At 31.6% G+C, this 27263-nt stretch overlaps 2 protein-coding genes across 2 annotated transcripts; both read left to right on the forward strand.

The window, feature by feature from the left end:
- The first annotated feature begins 665 nt into the window (after nt 1-665).
- Nucleotides 666-5933, forward strand: LOC130444222 (7-methylguanosine phosphate-specific 5'-nucleotidase-like). Its single transcript, XM_056779278.1, has 6 exons — nt 666-1067; nt 1478-1637; nt 3227-3289; nt 4267-4396; nt 4583-4816; nt 5686-5933. The coding sequence occupies exons 1-6, from the start codon at nt 878-880 to the stop codon at nt 5812-5814; spliced, it is 906 nt and encodes a 301-aa protein (XP_056635256.1). The 5' UTR covers nt 666-877; the 3' UTR covers nt 5815-5933.
- Nucleotides 5934-13114: 7181 nt separating this feature from the next.
- LOC130444042 (cytosolic 5'-nucleotidase 3-like) lies at nt 13115-23448 on the forward strand. Its single transcript, XM_056779011.1, has 7 exons — nt 13115-13221; nt 14241-14434; nt 17799-17958; nt 18776-18838; nt 20693-20822; nt 20902-21132; nt 23326-23448. The coding sequence occupies exons 2-7, from the start codon at nt 14245-14247 to the stop codon at nt 23431-23433; spliced, it is 882 nt and encodes a 293-aa protein (XP_056634989.1). The 5' UTR covers nt 13115-13221; nt 14241-14244; the 3' UTR covers nt 23434-23448.
- The last annotated feature ends 3815 nt before the right edge of the window (nt 23449-27263 follow it).

Raw genomic sequence — 27263 nt, forward strand, 5'->3', positions numbered from 1 at the left:
ACTAACTCAACCTATCGAGCCAGATTTTTCTCGACCTTCCGTGTCCTTTTTGGTCTCTTATATTTGCATGTGTGTCCCCATGCAACCGAGGCATACATCATAATCGGTATTATTATACTCCTGATAAAACTGAGTGATACCTTGATCCAACGTTACTCCTAGGTATTTGGCCTTCTTCGTTTTAGAGTCTTTTCATGATGTTCACTTTCACGCACCTCGTTGCTATTGCGGTATCGTCAACATACATCTTTATCATAGTGTGAAATGTCCGCTGTGTACATATTATACAACATCGGTAATAGTACCGCTTGCGTTTTATTGTAAAGACACAAAAATTTGAATCAATGAAATATTCCTACATGAAATATGTGCTGCCATCTTTTCAATTCATAACCTATACTCCTTTGTCTACATAAACACTTCCTGTTTTCAAATTTGCACAATGTAAGGCAGATGGCAGCATATTATTCAAGTTTGCGTACTTAAGCTTCAAAATAGTTGAAATAATAAAAAGACGATTTCAATAATTTCTCGTTTCTATTTATTTCGTTTATAAATAAACCTTCAATATTTAATCAGAGTCAAGAATCCTAATTATCTGTCTAGTACTTAATTTCATCCACTGTCAAGATAATTCAATTTAAATAACAAACAAGGGAATAATCATGCTTTGTAATCACGTATTGGATCAAACAGTGATTACATCGCTCAGTATGACGTGGTTATCAAAGGGATTCGCCGGATGAAATTTTAAAAATTGACCTTGATAATACAATACATTAGTTGATGAACGATGTCAGTCTTACGAATTGTCATACGGAGGTATTGAGGTTAAGCAAATTTGTTGCAATTTTTTGGCAGGAAAGTCAAATTAGAAATGAAAAATTTTGTTTGGGAAATCGAAGAACTTAGTAGACCACATGTACATATTAAAGATAAAAATGTAGTCAACCAAAAACTTAGTAGATTAATTGAAGATGGATTTAAAAAATTGCAAGTTGTTTCAGATTTCGATAAAACCTTAACCAAACAACATGAAAATGGAAAACTCCATCTAAGCAGTTTCGGTAAGTGATTTTTTTATTCGTCTACTACATTCAATAATATATTATTTTCAATATTAATCAAAGATATTGATTTCGGTAACACACCTTCATTTTTGTGTGATTATATATTTTTAATTTAGTGAAATTGTATGACACATATATATTTTTTCCTACAATTTGCTAAAGTTGTTGAATATACATATAAATTAGAGTTATTCCATAGCCTTCAATGATTTAAATAAATAACCTTGTGGCTTATTCACCCAGACAATATACATTTATGTGATGCCAAACTAGTTTATGAATATCATGAAATCGAGTTGAATATTTTATTTTCAAATATTTTTGTGAACAGTGAAATATTACAGCATAATGCATAATTTCAGTACACACTTTGTACTCTTAAACAATTTATACTATAATTTTTATAGCTATGTTCAGTACATGTCCATCTGTTACACAAGAGCACAAAGTAACAGCCGATGAACTAAACAGAAAATATGCACCTTATGAAGTAGATCCCACGATCCCTCAAGATGTAAAAGTGCAACTTATGATTGAATGGTGGACTAAATCAGAAGAAATCCTTAAGTAAGTATGTTTACATAACAAATAAAGTGTTCTATCTTCTCTCACAATTATCAAATTCAATTTTAATATAATCTTTGTTTCCAAACAATACTGATTATAAAATAAATAATGTACTAAATACACTTTTATTCTAAAAGATGTGTGAGTGTAAGGCAATCCATAAACAAAGACTAGAGTACTAAGTTTCAAGCTCTTTGAAGCCTCCAGACGGTTAGCTCATTTTGCAATGTTATTGCCATCTGACTAGTGAACAGTCCTGGGTACACAATAGGTCAAAGCGACAGAATCAGGATCTTAAGCACTAGCTCATCTAATCTAATTATACAATATTGTTTCAAAATTTTCAAGGATTTTGGAAGGAATAGAAACATTCTACTTTTTGCCCAATTAAATTATTTATACAAATTGAGAAAAGAAATTTTTTTGGAATGTCTACAAAACTCTTTATTTGAGAGCAGTTTACGGAGTTTTCCTAAATTCAAAATATGTCCAATTTCAATATTTAACTATTTACAGTTTTAATTTTTGCTGCCATAAACCATGCTTAAGTTCACTTCGATCTGTAGAGTCTGTAGAGAAGTTTTTCAAACACACTTTTAATGAAATCTATAGAATTAATAATTCATACATTTCAGGCAAGTAATTATATAGTTTTGCAAAATAGTAATGACATTATAGTTATGGTTAATATTACATAGTATGTGTTTATTTTTGTAAATATAGATTATTAAATTATATAAATATAAATTGACCTTTTATCTAGCAGGTTTTCTTATTTAAATAATATAAGTTGGGTTTATTGTACATAATTTCCAAGAATTTTATTGTGAAAGAAATAGATATTCTCTGATCTGTCTCATAAATATACCACAAACCTTTTACATTATTGTGAATTTATCGACTTCTGAAAATTTTGGTGAATACATATTTTTTTCTTTAACAAAGAACCTATTAACACAATTTTATGTTATTTGAAACAAATTATTTTAAGTCATAGTATTATAACACATAATCTAAAATGCTAATTTTCCCATAAATAAAAAAAACGCTTGCTATACAAACAAGTGTATTTTAATTTTCATTATGTAGAAGTGTTAATACACATATTGGATTTTTTTATTGGTATGAGTTTTGATTTAATAGTTAGCATCTCCATTTCTAATGGTATATTTAAAAAAAACTTATAAACCAATTAAAAAACATTAAAGATAGCAAAATGGTTCTCTTAAACTGTTTTGTTTGGTAATTTATACCAAATTATGCTGTTATATGTGTCATTGGTCTGGAAGAATCTTTGAAATTTTTATAAGTAACCTGTAAACTGATAGAAACAGTTAGAACTAGATATATCATTTTAACAATTTAATATAAGTTATAATGATAACTTCTGTCATTTTGTTGAATATTTTATTTAAACAATTAATGACTAATGGAAAAACTAGCTCTTACTTTCTAATTCTCACTTATAAATATACTGCAAATATTTTATATCATAGTAAATTCATTTTTCAATCCTGATAAATATTTTATATTCATATGATAAACATATTATTAGCAACAGCCTAATTTGTAAAATAATTTTGTTTTAGAGGTTTATCTGTAACCAAGGATGAGATTGAAAGAGTTTGTGGAGAATTATGTCCTTCATTAAGGTAAAATTTTAATAAATTATTAGTAACATTTCATAATTATCCAATTTTCAATACCACATAATTTAACCTGGAACTCCTGGTAATGTTCATCATTTACTACCACTAAACAAATACTCACAATCTCATTGTGTGTGGTAAACCTTTAGACTCTGAATATAACTTGACTATTATGAAACCTACTTGTCAGACAGGGTAATTGGTGTGGTCATACTAAATAGAGTTTTAAATATTGTTTTAATTTCTTTTCTTTTTCTTCTTCTTTAACCGGCGCTGCAGTCCTTTGAGAACTAGTGCCTTCTCAGAAAACAAATTCCAAACCTTTCTGTTCTAAGCATGGTGCCTTCAAGGTCTAAGCTGGATCAGGTCTGCGTCAACCTCCTCCAACCAGTGAAAGCGCAGTATTCCTCTCAGGAACCTCCGACCTGCGAAGGTCGGGATTCTCCTTGAGGTTCTCATGTATAACGTTTTTTGTTCATTGATTTTGAGTTATTTTGCTTCAGTTGCTCGCTCGAACTCCTCAACCTCTCCTGAAAATGCCGAAGTGGTTTGTGCCATGATATCAACATCATTCGCATAGGCGAAATGCAAATAGTTCCTCTGGGTTTCATTCTGATGCTTCTTGAGGCACCGTCCAGTGAGAAATTGAACAGTTTTGTCCTTCACTCTGCCAGAGGCGTTCCTCACTGTCACTCTAACCATACGCAACAGCTTCTTTGGAAGTCAAACTCCACCAGGTCCTTATACAGCTGATCTCTGAGGATACTGTCGAACATCTAGCGGAAGTTAATGAAGAGGATCTTGTTTTATTGTTGAAGCTAATATCTAAATAGTTTCAAATGCTACTGTAAAGTTGTTGAGTAAATTTTAGTTATCCATGATATTTATATGTCTACTGTCTACCCTACATATTACCATCATTTTCTCCAAATTTCATAACATCCTTTAAATATAGTTGTTTTGATGTATATGTTTTTCAGAGATGGGACGAAAGAATTGTTTGAATCTTTAGAAGCAAATAATGTACCGATTTTAGTTTTTTCTGCTGGGCTAGGGGATACAGTAGTAGCAGTACTTAAACATTGTCAAGTTTATCTATCAAATGTTGAGGTAAGTAATAAAACAAATAATATCTGGAAGAATACTACACATATTAATTTTGATTTTACATATCTGTATTTAATCTTGAATCTATTTAAATTTAGACAAATATCATAATACAGAAAGCACACATTACAGAATATTGTTACTAATTTCGCTCTGGCTCTGTTTATATAAATTCTTACTGTTTTCCAGGTAGTATCTAATTTTTTGAAGTACAACAATAATGGTATCATTGAAGGCTTCCAAAATCTGGTCATTCACATATACAACAAAAATGAGGTGGCCATCAAAGGTACACACTTCTATCACAGAATAATGGATAAAGAGAATGCTCTTTTGATGGGTGATTCCTTAGGAGATGCTAGTATGGTGGATGGTATGGAAAATGTGAAAGAGGTTCTTAAAATTGGATTTTTATATGAAAGGGTAAATAATATAATTTTCATTGCTTATAATCAAATTTTCAGACATAGAATGTTATTCCCAGTGGCCCAAGTAACAATGGTTTTTTCTCATGAAGGTATTTTATCAAAATGGCAGTTATACTGCAGCTAAACGTCGCTTTCATGTTCATTTCTAAATTAATTGTATTCTACCCGTAAACTCAATAAAGTTATGATTAAAAAACATCGTTGAAACGAAAAACAGAAGAAACAAATCAATATAAACTCTTATGTATATTAAATTGCTGTAACAATAAGTCATCAGATATTTGTGCCTTGAAGTACTGGTTTTAGAGAAATCTCAGAAGTAGGGTTGAATTTACCCAATCATTCCTGCAATCTTTTAGTGATTCAGGTTCTTAATGAAAACAATTTCACTGCCCAACGTCATTTTTTTAAACGTTTTTGGAAATTATTGAGGAAACAAAGAACCTTGCTCCATCTTTCTAGAAATGTAATTAACATTTTGAATATTAGAGTGATGAAAACAAAAATAATCTTTTTTAAAAATCAAGGGACCATGTTGTTATCATGAACGTAGAGCGTTAGTAAAAAAGTTAACACCCACTAAATATGGAAACCTTATTTCAATATGAGGTCCCTGTGAACATGAATCTTCTCAATGTTTCATAAAATTTGATGATAGCTATGAATGGAAACATTCCTTTGTCCGCTCGTTCTTCTATCTTCAATGTATGTAATTTTTTTCTATCTAAACAACGTTATTGGACTCTTGAAAACTGTCCCTGTGGTGTGATGAGGAAATCTTTTAAATCTCCTTATAAGAATTCTAAAAAAACAACAGTAATTTCATGTATGATTGCTCCACTAAATAATCTATTATTCTTGCAGAGTGAAGAATCTTTACCGAGTTATATGGATACATTTGATATAGTCTTGGTAGATGATCAGACAATGGATATACCAAGGGCAATAATAGATTTAATTAAATCAAAACAAATACAAGGTGATTGCATCTAACATTTTTAACAAATACATAATTTAAAAAAAAAATCTTTTATTTATTTTATTGACATTTTTTCATTGTTGCTATATTTGCTGTTATTTAAATAAATCGTATTCTTTGGTTTTTTAATTTAGAACTGAATATATCTTTTTTTAAACCCTCTCTATTATACAATGTGAAGGACAATAAGTATTTGGTGTGACTATTAAAAGAAACATGCAACGAATGTTTCCTGTAAACATACCCTTATATAATCCAAATATTTTGGTTGAATAATACCGATACTAATTGTTCACCCCATTTTATTTAATGTTTATAACTCCTGGACAAAATTAACGCATCACATCAATTGATGTAGATATTTACAATATAAACACAGAATAAAATTAAGTTACATTGAAATAATAATGAACACTTACAAATTAGTCGAATATGATATTAACATAATTTGCCTTATTTTTTCCATAAAAGTTTGTTTTTGCTGGAAAGCTATCATACCTCCAAAATGAAAAAAAAGAAGAAAAATCAATAAAAGAGAATAAATGCATTTGGGTCAACCTAGTAGACCATTTCCTCTACTTCTTATAACAGCATTCATGCGCCGCAACATGCTTGATATTAAATAGTCAATAAAAGCTTGTGGTGTATTCTCCCATTCTACAATAGTGACCTCTATTAGTTGGTTGTGATCAGGGCAACTGTGACCTCTTTTTGAGATAGTTCAATAGATGTTAAGTGGCCATTCTAATAAAGGGATATTGAGCGTTGCCTTGCATGAATAAAAAATTAAGCCCAACAAATGGAGCAAATAGCATCACATGAGTTTACGAGAGATATCACAGCTGGAAAACCTTTCTCCTTGCCTTTGCCAGACACGCTTACGTCCATCTGGAGTTTTAAGGCTAACACTAGTTTCATCGGAGAACAAAACCCATTTTAGTCTAAAACGAGATTTAATACGAATTACTGTCGAAACAAGTTTATTTGATATTATAGGTAACTTAAATAACAAATATCACTGTCGAACAAGATCCATGGATCACTTATCGTACAGTAAGTTATCAATAAATAAAGAATATCGAGTAAAGTATGAGTGATGAGTTAATTTTGTCCAGGAGTTTAGTTCATATTTAAACCTGTCTCACATATTACGTTTTAAACTTCTCATCTCAGAACTCTTCTATTAGTTGGTAGGTGAGCATTTTGACACGTTCACGTATTCTTCTAAATCTCGTTTTTTATTGATGGAATACTTAGATTATTCGCAATTACGTCATTTGAAACGTACACTTGCCATTTTAAACCAATCACATGCCTAACTTTGATAGGTTGCTATAACAACAACCTGAATTTTTCAAAAATTGTTTCAGTCACGTGGCAACTGCAAAATTAATTAGTGATAAATTCCTTGGCTTGACAGCTGTCACATACGAATGTCAATTGCAGAGGCATACATTATTTTTAATACAAATTTATTTTATCTGAAAAATAGGTACATACATGTTATTTACTGGTAACATCAATTAAAAATGTGTTTTTGAAGTTATTCATGGTCCTCTGAATGTTAAATCCCCAATCTTCTAAAATGTTAGTGAGCCCTACAACAGATTGTGAACTTTCTTTCCTCACAAAACGCTCAAAATTGTTTCAATATTGTTGATTTCGGTTTCCTCGTATTGGACGGTATTGGGTTACCTACCTTAACTATTATTTCTTCCAAACTATCTAACTATGGAGTATTACAATCAATTCAAATGTAGCCATTTTGGAAAGTTTTTAAAGAGCTTCAAACGATAGTGAACGTTCCAAATGACGTGTCAAAATGCACGCCTACCAATTAATGGAGGATTTCTGAAATGAGAAGATTGAAACGTTATAGGCCAACAGATCTGTGAGACAGGTTTAAATAGTAACTAAACTCCTGGACAAAATTAACTCATCACTCATACTTTATTCGATATTCTTTATTTATTGATAACTTACTGTACGATAAGTGGGCCATGTAACAAATTGAGAAATCATATAGATGTATGTACACAAATATAAATAGTTTAGAACCTGTAAAAACTTATTATTGAATTCAAATTTGAGTATGAGGAAAATGCCAGTCCCATGAATTCATATATTTCTGACTTTTTTGGGTCTTATCAAATTTTAGATATGTTTCAGTAGTACCTAAAGGCACTCTCTTAGACTGTGAAAAATACTATACATAGTAATACTGATAGTGCAGTTTTTGGCATATAATAGAGATCTGGAGACAAATATTTCTGTTACGAGGATGTATTGATATCTAGTTATCCTAGACTAGTTCCAACAAAATATTGTGTTACCATAGTAACGAATAATAACTTTTTGAAAGTGTCAGTGTAAAGTTTGACGTCAAAAAACTAAACCAGAGTTACGCAATAAATAAAAGAAAAAAGATGTCCACCGAAATTGTGAAATCCGAAAAATTGGAGTATCGAGCCATCATAAAGTATCTGTATTTAAAAGATTTAAGAGGTAAGTAGATTTACGAAGATATGCTTAATACCTTTGGCGGTCAATGTCCTTCGTATGCGACCATGAAAAATTGGACTGCAAGCTTCAAAAGAAGTAAATTTTCCATTGAAGATGATGACCGATCGGGAAGGCCAGTTTCTGTGTCAGTCCCCGAAAATATCGATGCAATTCCTGACATGGGCTAAAATGGATATCTGAAGCACTGAATATTTCATACGAACGCGTTCATCATATAGTTCACGTCAATTTGGGCGTGAAAAAAATTGCTGCAAAATGGATCCTCAAATGTTTGAGTGTTGACCAAAAGCGTGCAAGGGTAGAAGAATCGCGTTCGATCTGTGCTCGATTTGAAAACGATGTAGACTTCTTAAACCGAATTGATACCATGGATGAGACTTGGGTACATCCAGAAATGAAGGAACAATCGATGGAATTGTGACACTCTGGTTTTCCAAGACCTAAGAAGTTTCGTGTCCAAAAATTTGCTGGAAAAGTTCTTACTTTAGTTTTTTGGGATTGCCATGGAGTAATCATGATTGATTTTTTGGATAAGGGTAGAACAATAACAAGAGATTACTATTCGACATTAGTGACCACTCTACGGGAAAAAATTAAAGAGAAAAGACGCGGAAAGCTATCCAAAGGTGTTTTGTTTTTGCAGGACAATGCCCCTGCACACAAATCTCATGTTGCCATGTAAAAAATTCGCGATTTAGGGTTTTAATTACTAGAACACCCTCTTTATTCACCAGATTTGGCTCCGTCCGACTATCATCTATTTCCTCAATTGGAGAAAAATTTAGAAGGTCGTAAATTTTCTTCCAACGAGGAGGTAATAAAAGATGTGGAGGTCTGATTTGCAGAACAAGAAGACATTTTTTTTGAAAGGTCTAGAGACGTTGCAGGTTCGCTGTAATAAATGTATCCAATTAAGAGGAGAATATGTTGAGTAATAAAATATTTTGTTGATATTGAAATTTTGTTTGGTTGTTTAATAGGCTAAGAATTTTTCAATATATCCTCGTACAATTTAACCAATCAGTCTTAGGTAACAGTGTTCATATGAGTTATTAAACTAATTCAAGTTTCAAAGACTCATTAGTTGGTCAAGCTTGTAATAATGGTCTTTCAAAGACGATACTTATAAATTAGAGCATAATGAATGCAAGGAGTAATCATTCGACATATTACTCATTTGTTATCAATTATCTAACGCTCAGGAAAAATAAATGTTTCTGGAATCACATGAACACATAATTAATGTATTTAAATGACTTAGTTTACTTATAGGTACGTGCATTATTTAAATAACTACATTTCAAGGTAAAGTCCCTGACAATCAGGTGAGGTATTTGGTTAAAACTTAAAATGTTATCTGTTTTTAAACACATTATATACTATATATATATATATATATATATATATATATATATATATATATATATATATATATATATATATATATATAAAAATTGAACTTAGATTATGAATTTATTACTTCTAGGTAACTGATATTTTGAAAATATCTTATTTTATGATAATTGTGTTTTAAATGTTACTTTGAATTTACGCAATTCAAAAGTAATCGAAAAATATATATTGAGACATAATATTATTCTTCTAAATGTAACATAATAGTTGCTTACACAATTTGAGCACCCCATCGAACACATACATGCGCAATACTTTAAACTCACGTTCCAATTGTCGCTTTTAAGATCTGTGCGTCGAGCACAATTGCGTTTTCCCATTGCCTCTAAAACACCAGATAAATTTGTTGGCTCCTTGAGATTGAAATTTGTGCTTCAAGCATTAGCTGTAGAATTGACGCTCTGAAGATATTTATTTAAAATTCGTTTCGATTTATTTAGATTTACATTTGTGCACGGTACACATACACCGGTATCCCAATGCGCAGACAGGCGAGATTTCTCTCGCACAATGCGACGTCATGTTGGAACCTATAATTTTTGAATCTTTTAAAGTGCATTTAACATTAGGTAATTACTAAACAATACACAATTAAATTTGTGCAATTTGTAAAATTCCGTATAACATAACGGCTGCAATTAGTTAAGTTAGGTTAGTCAAATAAAATAACATAATATTTTTTATTGTTTTTTATATGTTTAGAACATGAAATATTTTTTACTGAAATACACTGTGAATATACATTTTGTTTTTCATTTCATAACTAGAAACCCGAGCTCCATAATCTTCCGTCTCGAGTTGTCTAATCTTCGTGACAACCACGATCATGAGTTGGCAGATTGTAACAGAAGTTAAAATTTTATGGTGGATATTAAACTCGTGAGCTGGTGCACGCCCATAATTATCCATAATTTTGTTAATTGTCCTCTAATGATAATGGGTTAACGTAATCAAAATATTTTGTTCAGCTTTTAATTTAAGTTGGTAGGTATATGAAGGGCCACGGGAAAGAACGATGACAATCCCGAAAACAAAAATTTTCAGCATTGCATTTTTTAAATTTGAAGTCGAATAAAAAGCTCAAAAACGGAGGTAATTAAAGTTTTCAAAGTCTCCATGCTGTAATACATTATTTATTACATTGTAACAAATTAAGAAATGCATTTAATACATTGAACCTAAACATATTATTTGAAAACTAAAAATAAATATGGACCCTGATAGTTATTCCTAGATAGCTACTGAGGACGTTCATCAATTGGTGAGTCATCTACAACTCGATATCATCTTCTTCTTCAACAAGGGCAGGGAACATATTTTCAAGTTGGCCTACTTCCCATACAAAATTTCTTGACTTTTTCCTTGTAGCTTGATTTCCTACCAAATTCGCTATAACGTAGCTCCTAAAGTAACTTGATTTGTGTGACAAAAACTTTGGTACTTTCTGGTCGACTTTCAGCACTCAAATCGATCGTATCGCAATAGGGCACTTTTAATGTAGACACAAGACAAAAAATCAATCCAAGTTTCAAATTTTACCTCATTGCCGCAGTTAATTACTTTGAACGATGAAGGTTTGATTCTGCTTTTTCTGAGTACATCCCTCTAGTCATCGGATGTCTCAGTGTACAATTTCTGGTTCACAAGACTCATGGGGAAGACCACTTTAACAGTCTGATATTGTTTCAGTGTACAAACTGTGTAGTGAAAAAACAAACGTATAACCGTAAAGTTCTTGTTTTGGTCTGCGCACGAGTCAGAAAATAACTAAGTGCTTCACTGCTGGGATCAGGATATTTTCAAAGAAGTGTTTTAGCATGGAGCAAACATCATCAGCCCCATTTCGAGCGACACTTTCGTCGTATGTGTGAAATACTGATGTCGAGTCTGACAACACATGAATTTTGAAGGAAATGAAGTTCAGTTGAGGACGGTAGTACACGTCAGACGTAGTTATATTAGGAGTAGGTAGATTTTTTTGATTAGGTTGATTAAGTCAATTATAATTACCTCAACTTCTTCGTTTTTTCTAGCTTTTTTGCGACAGTTTCTTTTGATTGAATAAAACTTTTCACTTCTAGCCAATTGTACTTTTTTTACTCTCCTTTTTATATAGTTCTTTCGCTAATGATGCTTTAATTTCTTCGTCAGTAGTCTTTGCAATTTTATATTCTAAGACTGAAATCTCAGATTTAAGTAAATCACAAATGCTGCATGTATCCTTTCGAGGAAAAATATTGAAGTTTCCATAAAAAATTTCGCGAAATGTCGAACCACCACGGTGATCTATGATAGCCTTATTGAGCATTCCATGCAATTTTGCTTTATTTAGCTCTTCAGGCAAATACACCCTTGATGTATTTTTTAATGAATAGTTGGATTTCATCCCTTTAAGTGATTTAATGAAGTCAATAACTATTAATTTAGTTTCATTTGACAGTTAATTTGGTCTTTTTAGTGTTTACCATCTATTTTGGCTTCACCAAATTCAGTAAACTGTTTCTTTAACGTTTGTACACGGCGGTTTGTTATACTGTGTAAGGCTAAAAAAGCTTTGTGGCAAACTGTTACATCCATTAATGTATCGCTATCATCAACATGAGCACGTACACGATAAGAATAAGAGGACAAGGTATTACTTGCCTCTGCATCATCCTTTCTGTTGCGAAGCCGCTGATCAGGAACAACGGTGATCAATCCACATAAATACTGATTCTGTTTGTTATACCTATTCATTCTTCTTAACTCCAACCTTTTTTCCACATTACCTTGTTTATTAGTCCCATCTACACTGCCTGTTTCACTAAAATCACTCAAAATACTGCAATTTAAATATTAAAAGAGGTTAGATTGGGGTTATAGATCTGTCCAACAACACAGTAACGAGAGAAAACTAAGCTGATATGTTGTATTGGTTGAGGGGAGAGAAATGGACCTTGATCGCATTTGCCCGTGGACTATGATCGTTCTTCCCCGATAGTTCCAATCTTTTGACTGTTATAACTCAGTAACTATGATCTTTCTCGCCTAAATGATAGTACAGTTGAAAGCTACTTGTAATAATCAAACAGTTCCCTTGAATTTGGCAAAAAATTGGACTTTGATCGTTTTTCCCCGTGGCCCCTCATATGAATAGTTTGAATCAGTTTTTTGTTGTTTAATTAATTTTACCATATTCCATATATCCTAACCTATTATTTTCATAGATTTTAAAATATCAATTCTTTCCATGCAGGCGATAACGGAGCATCACTTTCGTTCGTTTTCTAATAGGAATCTTTACGAAAATTTATTTATAAATACTTTTTATATACTTATACGTTTTAAGTATGCAATGTAACTACAAATTAAATACTTATAATTATCATATGTTTACGCAAGTCTACAGATACCTTTGATATATGTAGTAACTGGTATTTTAAACATCAGTTGATTCTTTTTATTGTGTTACTTTTTATTTCATTCGCACATATTTGGTAATAAAAGTAAGTATATACATATAATAATTTCGTAATAATAGCAGTTTTTTTTTTGAAAATATTCAAATATATTTTTAATTCATACATTTCACTGTCTAACAATTTGATTATGACTCATTCTAATCGCGTGAAATCGCTTAGTTGAATATCGGATTCTACCAGCAGAGCAACGTGGAGAAATTGGAAATTTATTTTTTTATTGAATAAATCCTATTTAAAGCTCATACCTACAAGTATTTATACATTTTAGATAGATATGCGTATTCAAATGTTATAGAAAAGTGACAAAAATCAGCTTTTATTTCAGTCACTTCTACTCCAGCTTGCCTATTTGTAATCATATTTCAAACTAGTCAAAATAATCAACTGGCATATAACATGTCTTCTAGATATATCATAATATTTTTTTAACAGGAACAAAAATCACATAAGTTGGTAAGCTGGTAGGTTTGAGGAACTCTTAAAAGTTTCTTTATCTCGTCTGTAGAGCAGTTTAGTATTCCTTGAAATTAGAATTCAGATCAAATTTTATATATATAGTTGAGTATCCTATACAGTACAGATGATTATAGTAGAATGGAAATTTTGGCTAACATGTCGACATGAATTCCTCCCAGATAACCGTGTGTACGTTGGGTGTGGCTAATTCTAAGTCTTCTAATTGCCTTAACATCTTTTATACTTCAAAAGTTCAGAAAAAATGAGAAATAGGCAGTTAGATGTTGTTAAGTGATATTACTCCAAGGATCTTTTTTGTAATTTTTTTGCTTGAGATATTTCGCAAACTGGACTTTGATGGAAGAACTTTAACAATACTTCCTTCTAATATCACAAACAACAAAAAATATGTTATAAAATTGATTAAGGAAACCGGTTGTAGAATCAGAAAAAAAATACGAATTAATCAATAAAGTATGAAATAGTTGTCTTCTGGTAGGACAGTCAATTTCCTGAAATTCAATCAACACAGATGCTTGTCCTAAATTTACATCGATAGTCCTCTATGGTTTTTATGTATTTTGCAGAAAAATGGCCGACTACGTTAAACAATTGGAGTTGGTTGCCAAAAATGAAATGATCATTAGAAATCGTTCAGCAGTTAATGAAAAATTAGAAAAACTTATCAAAGATGGTATTTCCAAAGTTCAAGTGATATCCGATTTTGATGGTACTATAACAAAGCAACACGTGAATAATAAGACGCAATCGCACGGTTATCGTAAGTTGGTCATAAATTTAAGTAAATATAGAATTATTTCTTAGTTATAGCATCAAATTTATGAATCACGTATTGCCACTCTGAAGGTACAGCTCATCTTCTGGTACGAGTGTGGAATTGATAGATGTATAAAAACTGAGCCCTTAACTAACGTTTTGACCCTATCATTGAATTAGAAAAGACACTTTTCCAGTGATTAGCGAAAGCCCATATCAATAAACGTGGGACTAAGACTTTTCTTTTCAAGTCTTTTGTATGAAATTTTCTCCATCTCTTTCGAAACTTGTATTTGTAAGAGCATCTCGTGTAGTTTTTCCCTCTCATTCTCAGTAGCTTAATTGATTTCGTTTATCCAGGTATTCCTTGGTCTCCCTCTACTTGTGAAATTTATTGCTCTTATGACTTCGAATATTTTTCTTATCTCATTCATTCTTTCAACATGTTTCAGCAATCTTAATTGATTCTCTTCTGTGTGTTATGAAGGTTTTCTATTCAATATTCGTCTGTATGTTTCATTTTTTATGTGATCTAATTGGATCTGGTTCTTTACTCGTATTTCCATAGGTATCTCATTTTTAACTATTAATGATGTTTTTATCGCGTTTAGTAGTTTAGTAGTTTTCTTTGATTATTTCCTAGCTTCATACTTTTTTATCTACGAGTATTTCTATGTTAATACAGTGTTTGGCAGTATATTGTGAAATTTTGATTTATGATCTTCGTTCTTTCCAAATTAATAAATTCAGTAACTTAATATGCAATTTTTATATTTTGATTTACTCTATTGTTTGTTTCAAAATTTCTTGACGCTTCTTGTTGCTTCATTTTTGGTTATTGCTGTACAAAGTACTGCTTTCGATTAAATTTCAAATTATTTCTTTCTGTTGTAATATCATACATAAGTCTCCTCTATCTATAGTAACGAATGTTTTCTTTAAATCAATGAAGCACAGATATCAATTTTTTTATTGTATTGCTTTCTCCGATGTTTTTCTCATTATAAAAATTGCTATATGTTTACCTCTTTTAGGTGGAAATTCAAACTAACTGAGCTTCTAGAGCTCCTTCTAATTTTTTCCTCATCGTTTTTTTATCATTTTGACAGATATTTTTTGTTACTTAGTAAGGTAATGGCTCCGTAGTTGTTATATTTTTGGCACTCTCCTTTTTTTGTATATTGGCGAAAGGATTCCCATTTCTCCACTACCGGAGGTGTTACCATGCCCGCTTTAGCTTATTTCATCGTAATCATCAAAATTTGTTTTTTATTCCAAAATATTTGTACAAAAAAAACACATTTTAAAAAATCGGTAGTTCGAATACAAGCAACATTTGATTCGTTTCGAACCGGATTGAATCAACTTACAAGTGAAAGTAGAATCAGTGAAAACAATTTGTTTGAACATCTCTTCTGATAAATCAAAAGACGATCATTTGGAACAAATACAGGAGAATCAACAGTTAAACAGGTACCTGACCAAGAATGGTGGATCATTTCCTTTCTGATTCCTTCCTACCAGGCAAGCTTCATCGCGTAATTTTACTATTATTTTGATTATCAAATTATACTAAAAATGAGTTTACAAGAACTTAATAACAGAAGACGAGCTCTTCTTCTTCTTTTAATGCTTATCCATTAATGGATGTTCGCGACCACATTTTTCATGGCTTCTCTATCTCTAACGGTATTGATCAATGTCTGAATATCTTATATACCTGTCCACTGCCTCACGTTCCGCAACCATGACATCCTCTTCCGTCCCAATCCTCTCTTATCTTCAATCTTGCCCTCGACTATCAGCTGAAGGAATTGATATTTATGGCCTCGCATTATATGGCCAAGGTATGCAATCTTTCGTTTCTTCACGATGTTAAAGAGTTCACGGTCATTATTGATACGCCTGAGAATATCCTCATTCCTCACTTTGGCAGTCCATGGTATCTTCAGGATTCTTCGATATACCCACATTTCGAATGCCTCTAATTTGTTGATGTTTTTTACCTTAAGGATCCAACCCTCCATACCGTAAATTTATATTTTATGAATGTACTTCGAGCTTGTTCAATTCGGCATTTTATTTCACCGTCCGACGACCATTCTTCATAGAGCCATGTTCCTAGATATTTAAAGCACTGTGTCATCGGCGTAACGTATGTTTTTTTGGTCATAGCAGCTCTGTACAAGGTCCTATGTTGCGACTATTGCTTCTCTTATACCTAACCCCTGTCTAAATCCAAATTGCGAGTCGCTTATATTATTATCACATTTTCTATATAATCTCTGATGTATTATTCTTAGGAATATTTTTAGGGAGTGGCTCATAAGGCTAATTAGCCTATGATCTTCACACTTTCTTGTGAGCTCTTAAAGCTTCTATATAAGCTGTTAACGAATTTAGGTTTGGCGACAATACCTTTTCGTTAAAATCGCGAGTTATAGATCTTTCGAATCGAAATTTCTAAAACTTATTACATTAAAATGTTAATGTTTGCACCTACAAAAAAACGTTGAGCTGAAACTATTGCTTGGGAAAAAGAAACCAATAAGGAAAGACCACTTCCTCTAATCAAAATTGTACTTTTATAATTATAAACAAAAACGATATTGATGCAGAAAGCAACACATTCTTAAAACCTTTACCTTTACCAACCATCTCTGGTTATTATAGCGATTGGTTTTCTTTTTATGATTCTTTCAAGGCCTTATTACACGATGATACAAATACACAAATTTTGTTTACTTCGTAGGTGTTAGGAAAAAGCGACACGCGTCATCGAATCATCAACTATTTCTTATGATAATTACGAAAACGCCATTAGTTTGTTATAAAAACCTTTTGGGAATAAACGACTGATAGTGCACCCACACATGTTAAAAATTTTAAATATTCCACCCTTAATTAAATCTCAATACATTGAATTACGTCACTTATTGGATATAATTATTACTAATTTAGTTTCACTAAGTATATTTAATCTACCAGTAGATTCAAGGGATGCAATATCAACACCTATTATTACCGAAAAACTCGACTTTGATGCAATCTACTCTTCGAAAAGATTTACCTTCATTTATTTCGTTTAATGACTTTTTATAAGATTTTTATCAAATATTAGAGTCATTAACATCGATATGAAATATTTCTCAAAATTCAAAACCCACTAATTTCAAAGTTCCGTATCAAAAGAACTGATAACCACAACAACAACAACAATAATCATAACAGATTGTCCACAAAATTAATTGGGAGATGCAATCTCCACTTATATAACAAGAATTTTGTACAATATTAATAATTAATAAATTTTATGTCATTTAGATTAATTAACCCAACTCATATGTTAAACAGATTATTGTTTTCAGTTATACTGTACCAACTGCCTTTTTTTCCACCAGAACTTCCTCGACGTGCTTTTGAAATTAAACAGGAATATACTAGGTACTTGAGTGAACCAAATTTGGAATATTCGGAGAGATTGACAAGAATGTCAGAGCTGTGGTCTAAATCTATAGAAGTATTTAAGTAAGTTCGAGAAATTTCCGATAATTTTATATTTAAATTCAACATATACGTATATAGAATTACTAAAGATTAAATGTTTTTTATATATGGAACTATCGTTTTTGGGACTTATACCGAATACTCATTATCGTAACCTTCCTGTCCAAGCTTCTCGTTGGGAGAACCATTTGCAATTGAAGAACGGCTATAAAAACATCGAATACTATATAATTAATACTGAATAGGGAAAAATTATGCGTGTATATAAATGGTTCTATAAAAAATAGTTTCAGAAGAAAAAATTTCGCAAGCTAGATACAGAATTTCCTATCTGGCACAAGATGATTAGTGTATATTCTGTGGGGAGTTTGTAAGCCCACAAGACAACAAAAATTCCTAGAACAAACAACCTCCTTAAGACCAGCATTCATCACCGACATTACAGTTGATTAGATCTCTAGAAATGAAATTCAAACTGTAGATATCAAAAACAGAGAAGAAATGGCACAACATATCTTTCCCAAAATGTTTTTCGTGGCAATTTAATTTCTATGTTATTAAAAATTCAAATATATTTTGAAATAAGAATAATTTAAGTGTCACAAAAATTTGTTGTTCTCGTAGAAATTATATTTTGCAATAGAAAGTTTATAATGAATTCAAAAATTCGGTGAGGTGAGCTTTATCAATGTGGTGAAAATGGTTCTAATAAATGGAAGCAAAAAATACTGATCATCTTTATGTGATTTTAATAGTGATATTTCCTAATGTTCAAACCTTCTATAAGCTATGAAATCCGTGGAAATCATTCAATTGTATTTTTTAATCTTTGTTCCAGCGGTTTCGTTATTACCAAAAATCAGTTGGATGATCATTGTTTGAATCTTGGATTGCAACTAAGGTAAGTAAACAATTTTTATATCACTTTTTTTAGATTTAAAATTCCATTGTAGTTAGTGGGATTTTTATTATCAGTATGTATGGATTTAGGGTCTCCTATACACTGAGACCCAAATTATTTAGTCTATCCCCTTTCTTGCTGTGATACTGGAGAACCCAGTGCTTACAACTGATCCACCAATCCCACTTCTTTTAAAAAGTCTTGAATGAAGGATGGCTTCAATTGCCAAAGAGCTTCGTCTTCTATTTCAAGCGCTCCCAGGTGTAGTGCTCTGGAATTTAATAGTGTTTCACACTTCGAGAGAATGTGAATAGAGGTTTCGTTTACTGTGCAACAAAATCAGCACGCCCACCGCATTAATTGCTAGGTCTAGCGTATTCAGGCGTTTGTTGAGGCAACAATGCCCCGATAGAACTCCTGTTAGTATTCGTAGATTTTTGTTCCTTAGGTTGATACATTCAGCAGATCTGTTATCTGTTACTTTTGTTATAGTCTTCGCCTATCTCAGCTCCTGTAAGTTGTCATCAGTAATTCTCGCTGGGTCAAAAATTTATTTAATGAACTTTTGTTTTGTAATAGGGTATGTGACAACATTGAAAATATACTAGAAAATTCTCGTCATTGTATGTTCTATAACAACTTTAAAGAACATATTTTTCTTTTTTAAACGTAAATATGTCTATTTTTGTAAATTACATGGTCTAACATGAAAAGTATAAAACACTTGTCGTTTATTTTATAAATATTAAAAACATCATAAATAATCAAACATTGTGACAGTTTTTTTACCAATACTTATCCTCAGATACTGTTCAAATGATCAATACCATGTGTCAATAATATAAAAAAGAGTTGTGTTTAGTTAGTGAGTTATAATCTTTCACTTTAATAATAATTTTAATTTGGCCACAATATAACTGCTACCCTAACAGTTTCTTACATTTCGTACGTTGTCATGATAGTACATTTTCAGTTATACATTCTATGCTGACTATCTTGTTAGATATTTCTTAAGGCCGCTTGACATAATGCAATACAACATGCAAGAAAATGCATACAAGTCTTTGTAAACAGTAAAAGGAAACAAATTCCTAACCTCAATTTTTTACTAATATTTTGTACCTAGTCTAACAATGAAAATAACGAAGCTAAGTTTTACGAAAGTCAGCTGATTTGTTAAGCCCAAATTTACTAGTTTGCAACTTGCACACAATAAAAATGGCACAAACCGATAAGGATGTTAGGATCTTGCATGAAACAACCAGATGAACTTCATCTGCGCATGCTTTTGATCAAGAAATATTGCGTCTTGCATTAGACGTTGTATTGCACCATGTCAAGCGGCCTTTAGGCATATAAAATTTCTCATTGCTGCTGTATCTCGATTATTATTGGTGTTTATTTTTCTTAATATTAATTTTTTTTTGCGTGATTTATTATTTCAAAGACCACTCTTAAATAAACATTTTTTTCCATCGATGGTCGATTGAAAAGATAGTTTGATTCATTGATTAACTAGTGTTTATGTGTATGATTGACCGACGTAAGAACTTCTATTCTAGTTTAGTTGTGTGAGTAAACAGGGCAAATTGCTTTTTCAAAATGAGTCATCAAATACTAATTAATATTGACGTTAGTCAAGAACACAGAAAACGCAACAAGCTAGGAAAAAATTTTAAATCAATTCTCTCTTCATTCGTAAACGAAGTGCTATGTTATCTTTAAGACACAAATTTGTTATCTAAAATCTAATATTTCATGAATATTGTAAATGTCTCCCCTGCTAATAACTCTTAGTAGTTGATGCAAGGTTATGTATGTTTAAATAATTTGTTCCCAATTATTATTTTTTAGAGATAATACAAAAGAATTTTTCAATTTATTAGAAGAAGAAGAAATCCCAATACTTTTAGTGTCTGCAGGTATCGGCGATATCATTGAATCTACGATGAGAAATGAAGGTGTCTCAAACTCAAAAATAGAGGTGAAAAATTTTTTGATTATATTTGTGACATTTCATGGTTTTCGTAAAAAATACCATCTAGTTGAAAAATATGTTTTAGATCGCCGCAAATTACCTCAACTTCGATCATGAAGGTAGACTGAATGGATTAAAAACTCCACCTATTCACAAACTCAATAAAACCGATTGTATTAAAGATAAGCAATTTTATAACACATTGAAAGAGAAGGGCAATGTTATAGTGATAGGAGATCAGCTTGGAGATGCTGTGATGGTGGAAAAATTAGACAACGTAAACACCGTACTCAAAATTGGATTTTTCTATGGAGAGGTAAACACATTCAATTATCTAGAGGATTCAGATTATATCGATTAAAATAACCCAGTAAACTAAATTATTTAGTAATTTTATTTGAATTTTAATAATGACAATGGTGATTAATTAGGATAGTAAGAGATATTTAGCTCTATTTTCTATTAACGAATCGCAGTATAAGAGATGTTGAACGTTATGTTCAATTAACGACTCGCGGAAAGCGAGAAATGTAGATGCTCTGGTTTTTTGATCCTTGGATAGATGGATGAGGAGGACATACTGTTCACACTTAATATTTTATATTCCGAAGTCCCACAGAGAAAGTAATCCTATATACGGACCGTGAATCTAACAGCCAGCAGCGATGGCTTGGCAGACAATTCAACTGATACTTTGAAATTCGTACAACTTTATAGAGCGCATGAATGCTTGTGGTATAAGCGTTGTGATGCATACAAATATAAAAAATCAACTTCGTATAGAAAGAATGTGGAAATACGGTAAAAATGATATCTCTCATCATAGTTTTTTGGCGCTGAATCGAGCTCTCTATAAGTGAAAGTAACTCATCTAAGTTTATGGCAGAAACCCGCAACCCCAACCCCAATCTTTGTTGTTTCAGCAAGAAAACAAAAGCTCCGGTTATAGGTCTACGCTAAACTATTTTCCTATCCAAAGTCGTTTCGCTTTTTTTCTCCAATATATCAACCAACACTTCTCTTAATAGTGCAGATATGTTCTTTAAAGATTCATTTCTCAACATATTGTACCGCGAATTCATTATTTTTTAACTTCAAACGTGTGCACACCCGAAGAAAAATCCATGAATGGCCTCGTCTAAACAACAAGGGCCAGACCAGCGCTGACTTGTCTGCAGGACTGGCGCCAGCAATATTGGCTGGTTTCGTATAAACTCTTCTTAACACAAATATTCGAGTGATTGGTAACTGAAAGAGTCGGTGTCAGTTTCAGAGTTACGAGATAAATTAAATTCGTGAGGTTAAATAGAAATAGACAAGAGCGTTGAGTGATGGTTTATTGCAATTTTTTTACTATACGGCAAAAACGAAGTGATAAAATGATCAACTTAAGATGTTCTGACAGTGAGAAAGACTACGTCAATTTTCACTAAGTCAACAGTCAAAGAGAATGAAATAGCAATAGAAATTGGAAAGGCTCAAAGTATCCTCGTCTGAAATTAACTCGTTTAGTACTACGATTACATCTTCCATGTTAGATATAGGTCTCATCTCAGTGATGAGCTGAGTTATACAGTTTCTCTCATGTTTCTAAATGTAGCAAAACATATCAAAGTGTTTTTGTTCATGGGTGAAACTTTCTGGCACTATCTTTGCGCAAATATATCGCATGTTTCGTATATCGTGTAACATCTTGCAGATAGTTTCTTGTTGATATTGAACGCATCAGAAAACGATCAACATTCACAGATTGCTCAAAGTAAAACGTAGAAGAGATAGCCTCTGTCAAGCAGATGTAAATGAAGTGACGCAGTATTGACAGTCCCCTAGTTATCACTAGGAATTTAAGTGTCACACATTGTATTACACACAGTTTTATTCAGTATTCAGTTTTTAGTCGAATTTTTCAAGGACAAATTAGACTATTACGATAGGCATGACTAGAAGAAAAATGGGGGGCACATCATTTTTCCCATTTTTTGAGACCTCGAATGTCTTTTTGGCCAGAAAAAGTTTAACTAGAGGTTTTGAACTTCGCATGCAAGTAGGAGTGATGTTGATGTTGTCTTTCTCAAGTTTTCTTCTAGCACAAAACGCCCAAAATCATTTTGATACGATAATAATACGAGTATGATCGTTCCTAGAGTGATTTTTTTTACTTCCCATTTTCGAAATTTCTTGTCATTATGACAATTTTTTCTTTGTTGTCAATTGGAATTGAACAAGAGGGTTCGAAACCACCGGGTCTATTGAAATTATGAATTTTCATTCGAGAAAGAGAGTTAACTTGTGAAATGAAAAGTTATTGAGGAATAGTAAATTTTCCATATAAAGAAATAAGATTGAAAATTGATATCATTTCCAAGAAATCCATTTTATGGAGAGATTTGTTTGTGTATTAGTTAAATTCTTCATTCGACGAAAAATTCGACTTTCGTAATGGAGCTCTGCTGCTCTCGGCTTTTTTATTATATGTGATTGTATAATTGTTTACCATTTTTTTTTTCAGCCTGATTCAGCATTACCAAAATGGCAAGACACTTTTGATATTATACTTAAAGATGACCAATCCATGAATATACCAAATGCTGTATTGAATTTATTGAAGAATAAATAAATTGATCTCATCTTATATCCATTTTGCTTTTTTCTACACCATATTTCGTTAAAGGAACAAATTTTCCGAATTACCAAGCCAAGGGTTGATTCAAAAATTCTAACACTGTATTAGCACTGCATTGAATTAAAATAGTAACAATATGTGACGAATATTGGATTGTTAGGACATTTTTTGTGAGATTCCTTAAACTAGCAAGAATTTTAAGGTACTTTAAGGTTCCTAATCTTCTGTTTTGCTTAAAAAAACCTCACCCACAATGATTAATCAAAATAAGCACTATAATGTCAAAGATCACCTAAATTTAGATTTATCAGGACAATGTTATTTGTTTTAACGAAATTGATGTCGGCTGGGGGTCTGAACTTGAACTACAATATGACATCCTTCACAAAATACTGGCAATTTTAAATTTTATTCATGGCACGTAATTCAAATTATTTTAAGGTACTTCATACTGCTACCTGCTAGCAAAAACCACAGCTTAGTGGTTGCATTTCTATAGAAAGAGATTTATTCTAAACAGAGCATCACCAAAGAGTTCTGTAATGCGAATCTTTGAGATGATAAAAATGGATACCATTTACCACAAAATTAAAATTTAAATAATACTATTTCTTACATATCATTAATTTCCACGATTTTATTTACTAGAGTGTTTCATAAGTAACTTTCTAAAACTAGTCTCTAGTTCTTTGAAGACTACAATTGTTTTACTTTCTCTTTTTGTTTATTGAAGACACAGTAAGTTGTCATCATTCAAGTTCAGATCATCCACCTGCGTGGAATATTAAGGTTACAAGGAAAGAAGCAGAAAACTAAACTAGTACCAACAATCGCCGATTATAAAATTCCAGCTATCAATACCGAAGTATAAATTGAACAGCTGATGCAAATGTGTGAGGTTTTCACGAAGATATATTCAGTTTTAGTTCACCTAAAGCGCCTTCTCTTCTTAGATAATACTGAACCAAGTACTACGAAAGTTGCACAAAATAATATAGAAGAACTTGATGGTATCGAACTTCTACCATATCCAGTATTTAACCCGAATTTTGCACCGTCAGGTTACTATTTATGCAGATCCATGGAGAAATAATTGTGTGACAAAAAAATTGGATCCAAAGAAGATATTCGAATATTAGGACTTTTGTATGATTATTTGATAAACAAAGTATGCATTGGAAACCGACATTATTTATGAGAGACCCTCTATGATTTGCTAGATTATTTCAAATAACATCTCGCGACCTAATTTTGTCAAAACACTTGTTGTCTGATGGATCAACAAATAAATTTAACCTACTTCATTATAACAAATAAGTTTGATTAAAGTTTAGATAAAATTATAAGTGTTCGTGTATAATACCCAAACCATGTCATATTATATTTGAATTCCTTACATTGAAGATATCAAGGAAAGGTGAGTGTGGCTATAAGAATATTATTTTCATCATCATTTTTCATGTATAATTCAACTATTCTATGTTCATACGAAAATTTAGTAGTTTCAACTCTGCCTTTAATTCGTCGAATGAAATTATCTTTGTCATATTCCTCCCAACATTATTCTTTCACTTTTCAATCATTACAATTCCTATTATAAGTATGGACGGGAAAAAAAACAAGAAAAAGTTTGCTATTATATTTAGAAGAGTGTTGGGGCGATATTTTTCAAAATATGTGGTTTTTATTTTCAATAGAAGATTGAACCATTGAAATAAATATGTTTTTCTACGTCCGTTATAATATTCACGTTTTTTCATTCATTTGTATTCATAAAGAATGTAATTTCTGAATCAGTCAAAAAGCGTGAAAAAAATACCGTAGCGGTTCATTTTTTCACGCTTTTGCGTTAAGAAAAGTGCCATAACGTGTCTTTTTTTAACGCAATTATGAAATTATTTTATCAAAATAGTGGGCATTCTTTCTCATGTGAATTCGTTTCTCCGTTAAACTGTCACACTTTTATTTCTTCATATTCCTTAAAGAAAATCGGTTTTGTTTCTAATTAAAACGAGTGTAGTATTATTACACTTACACTTCACACCAGAAGATGTTGAATCAGCAACTGCAGCGACTATCAATCTTCTCCCTGAGAAATCCAGGAAACAGTATTTAAATTAATATAATTCTTTTATGGAGTAGTGTACTAAAAAGGCATAAACAACTTCACAGAAAGAGTGTACTTTGAAACTAAATCCAAAATGTGGAAGTCTTTAACACTTTGATTGACTTATTCAAAACTGAAAGGCACCCTAACGGTGAATAACGACGTAGACATCAGTAAATACTCATTGCATATTAGAATAATAAATCAGTTGGCTATAGACCTAAAAAATTCGAAAAATCCAAAACATTTGCCCGTGAAGAAATTAATAAGTTTCTGTTGCAAGCTCCAGAAGATCATTATCTCATGCATAAGCTATGACAGCAAAAAATTTTAGCTCAAATATTTTTTTCGGATTGCTTCAATATTCGGAATCGCAGGAGCTCTACGGAGGGAGAAATTATATAAAATGAAGTGTAATTATATTAATAATACCGGAAATGTTTTAATTATCACAGTACCTGATACAAAAACTCATGTTCAACGTTGATTTACTGATATTGGTGAAATATCTGACAATACATTAAACTTGGTAAACATTTATAAAAAATATTAAAACCAACGACCCACAAATATCAAAACAGATCATTTCTTTTTGCAGTAGGTATAGAAATGGAAAATACAAAACCCAAGTTGTAGGTATCAATACCTTTTCAAAAATTATTGCAACATATTTGAATATATCTAATCCAAAAAATTACACTGGCCATACATTTCGACGCGCTTCGGCGTCTCTATTAGTGGATTCTGGTGGTGACATAATTCAACTAAAGAAGCACGGTGGGTGGAAATCCAACACAGCTGTGGAGGGTTACGTAGACGACTCAATAAACAACAAAATGGATTCCGCAGTGAAAATTTAAACGAGAACAACTAATTCGACTTCAAGCAACATTGTAAATGTTCATGATCCTACCAACAATCCAATAAGTACTAATACAACTATAGACGATGTTAAATATTACCAATTCAAGTACCAATACTAATATAACTTCACTTCAAATTAACAATGCTCTCAGATGTACTTTTAATATTACTATTACAAAATAAAAATTGATAAAAGTTTTGTCAAATTTCAAATCAAAGTTTACGGACATAGAAAATTTTTTTTATGAAACTCGTGAATAAAGTAACTTTTTTTCATTCGTAAGAATTGCCGTCAAACCGTTCTAATCGTGAAAAAAAGTATTACTTGTTGCATAAATAACTATTATTATTGTTTTACTGTCATAATAACTGAGAAAAAGTGGAAAATAATTACTATTTATTGTATATTTCTGTCAAACTGCGGTATCACAAAGTGTTCGATAAGTTGAACCAAATTGGTGGCAATAGCGAAAAAAGTGAGGAATGTAAATATTGTCCTCAATATCTTGATAATCCTAGCATCACACTTAGCGTCAACTTTGATAAGTATAAGTTTTTGGGGGAATTTATTTTTGTACAACGCATTTGTGTTTATATTACTACATTCAAAACGCTTGTTAAAGTCTTTATCAATCGATCAGAAATATAGTATTAAAGTAAATAATTTGGAAATTTAATGAATGGGGTGGGCACAAACTTTTGGCCGGTAGTGTACTTCTAATAAGTAATGAACCTCGCTGCTTTCGAGTAGTCTGGTTGCCTTTTGATTATAAGACGAATTCGAAAGTCTGGATGACATAAGTTCTTTTTGAAGAATAGAAATTGAAATTGAACAAATATTTTAAACATGAGA

This window comes from Diorhabda sublineata, chromosome 5 (assembly GCF_026230105.1).
Source record: "Diorhabda sublineata isolate icDioSubl1.1 chromosome 5, icDioSubl1.1, whole genome shotgun sequence".
In the NCBI taxonomy this organism is placed as follows: Eukaryota; Metazoa; Arthropoda; class Insecta; order Coleoptera; family Chrysomelidae; genus Diorhabda; species Diorhabda sublineata.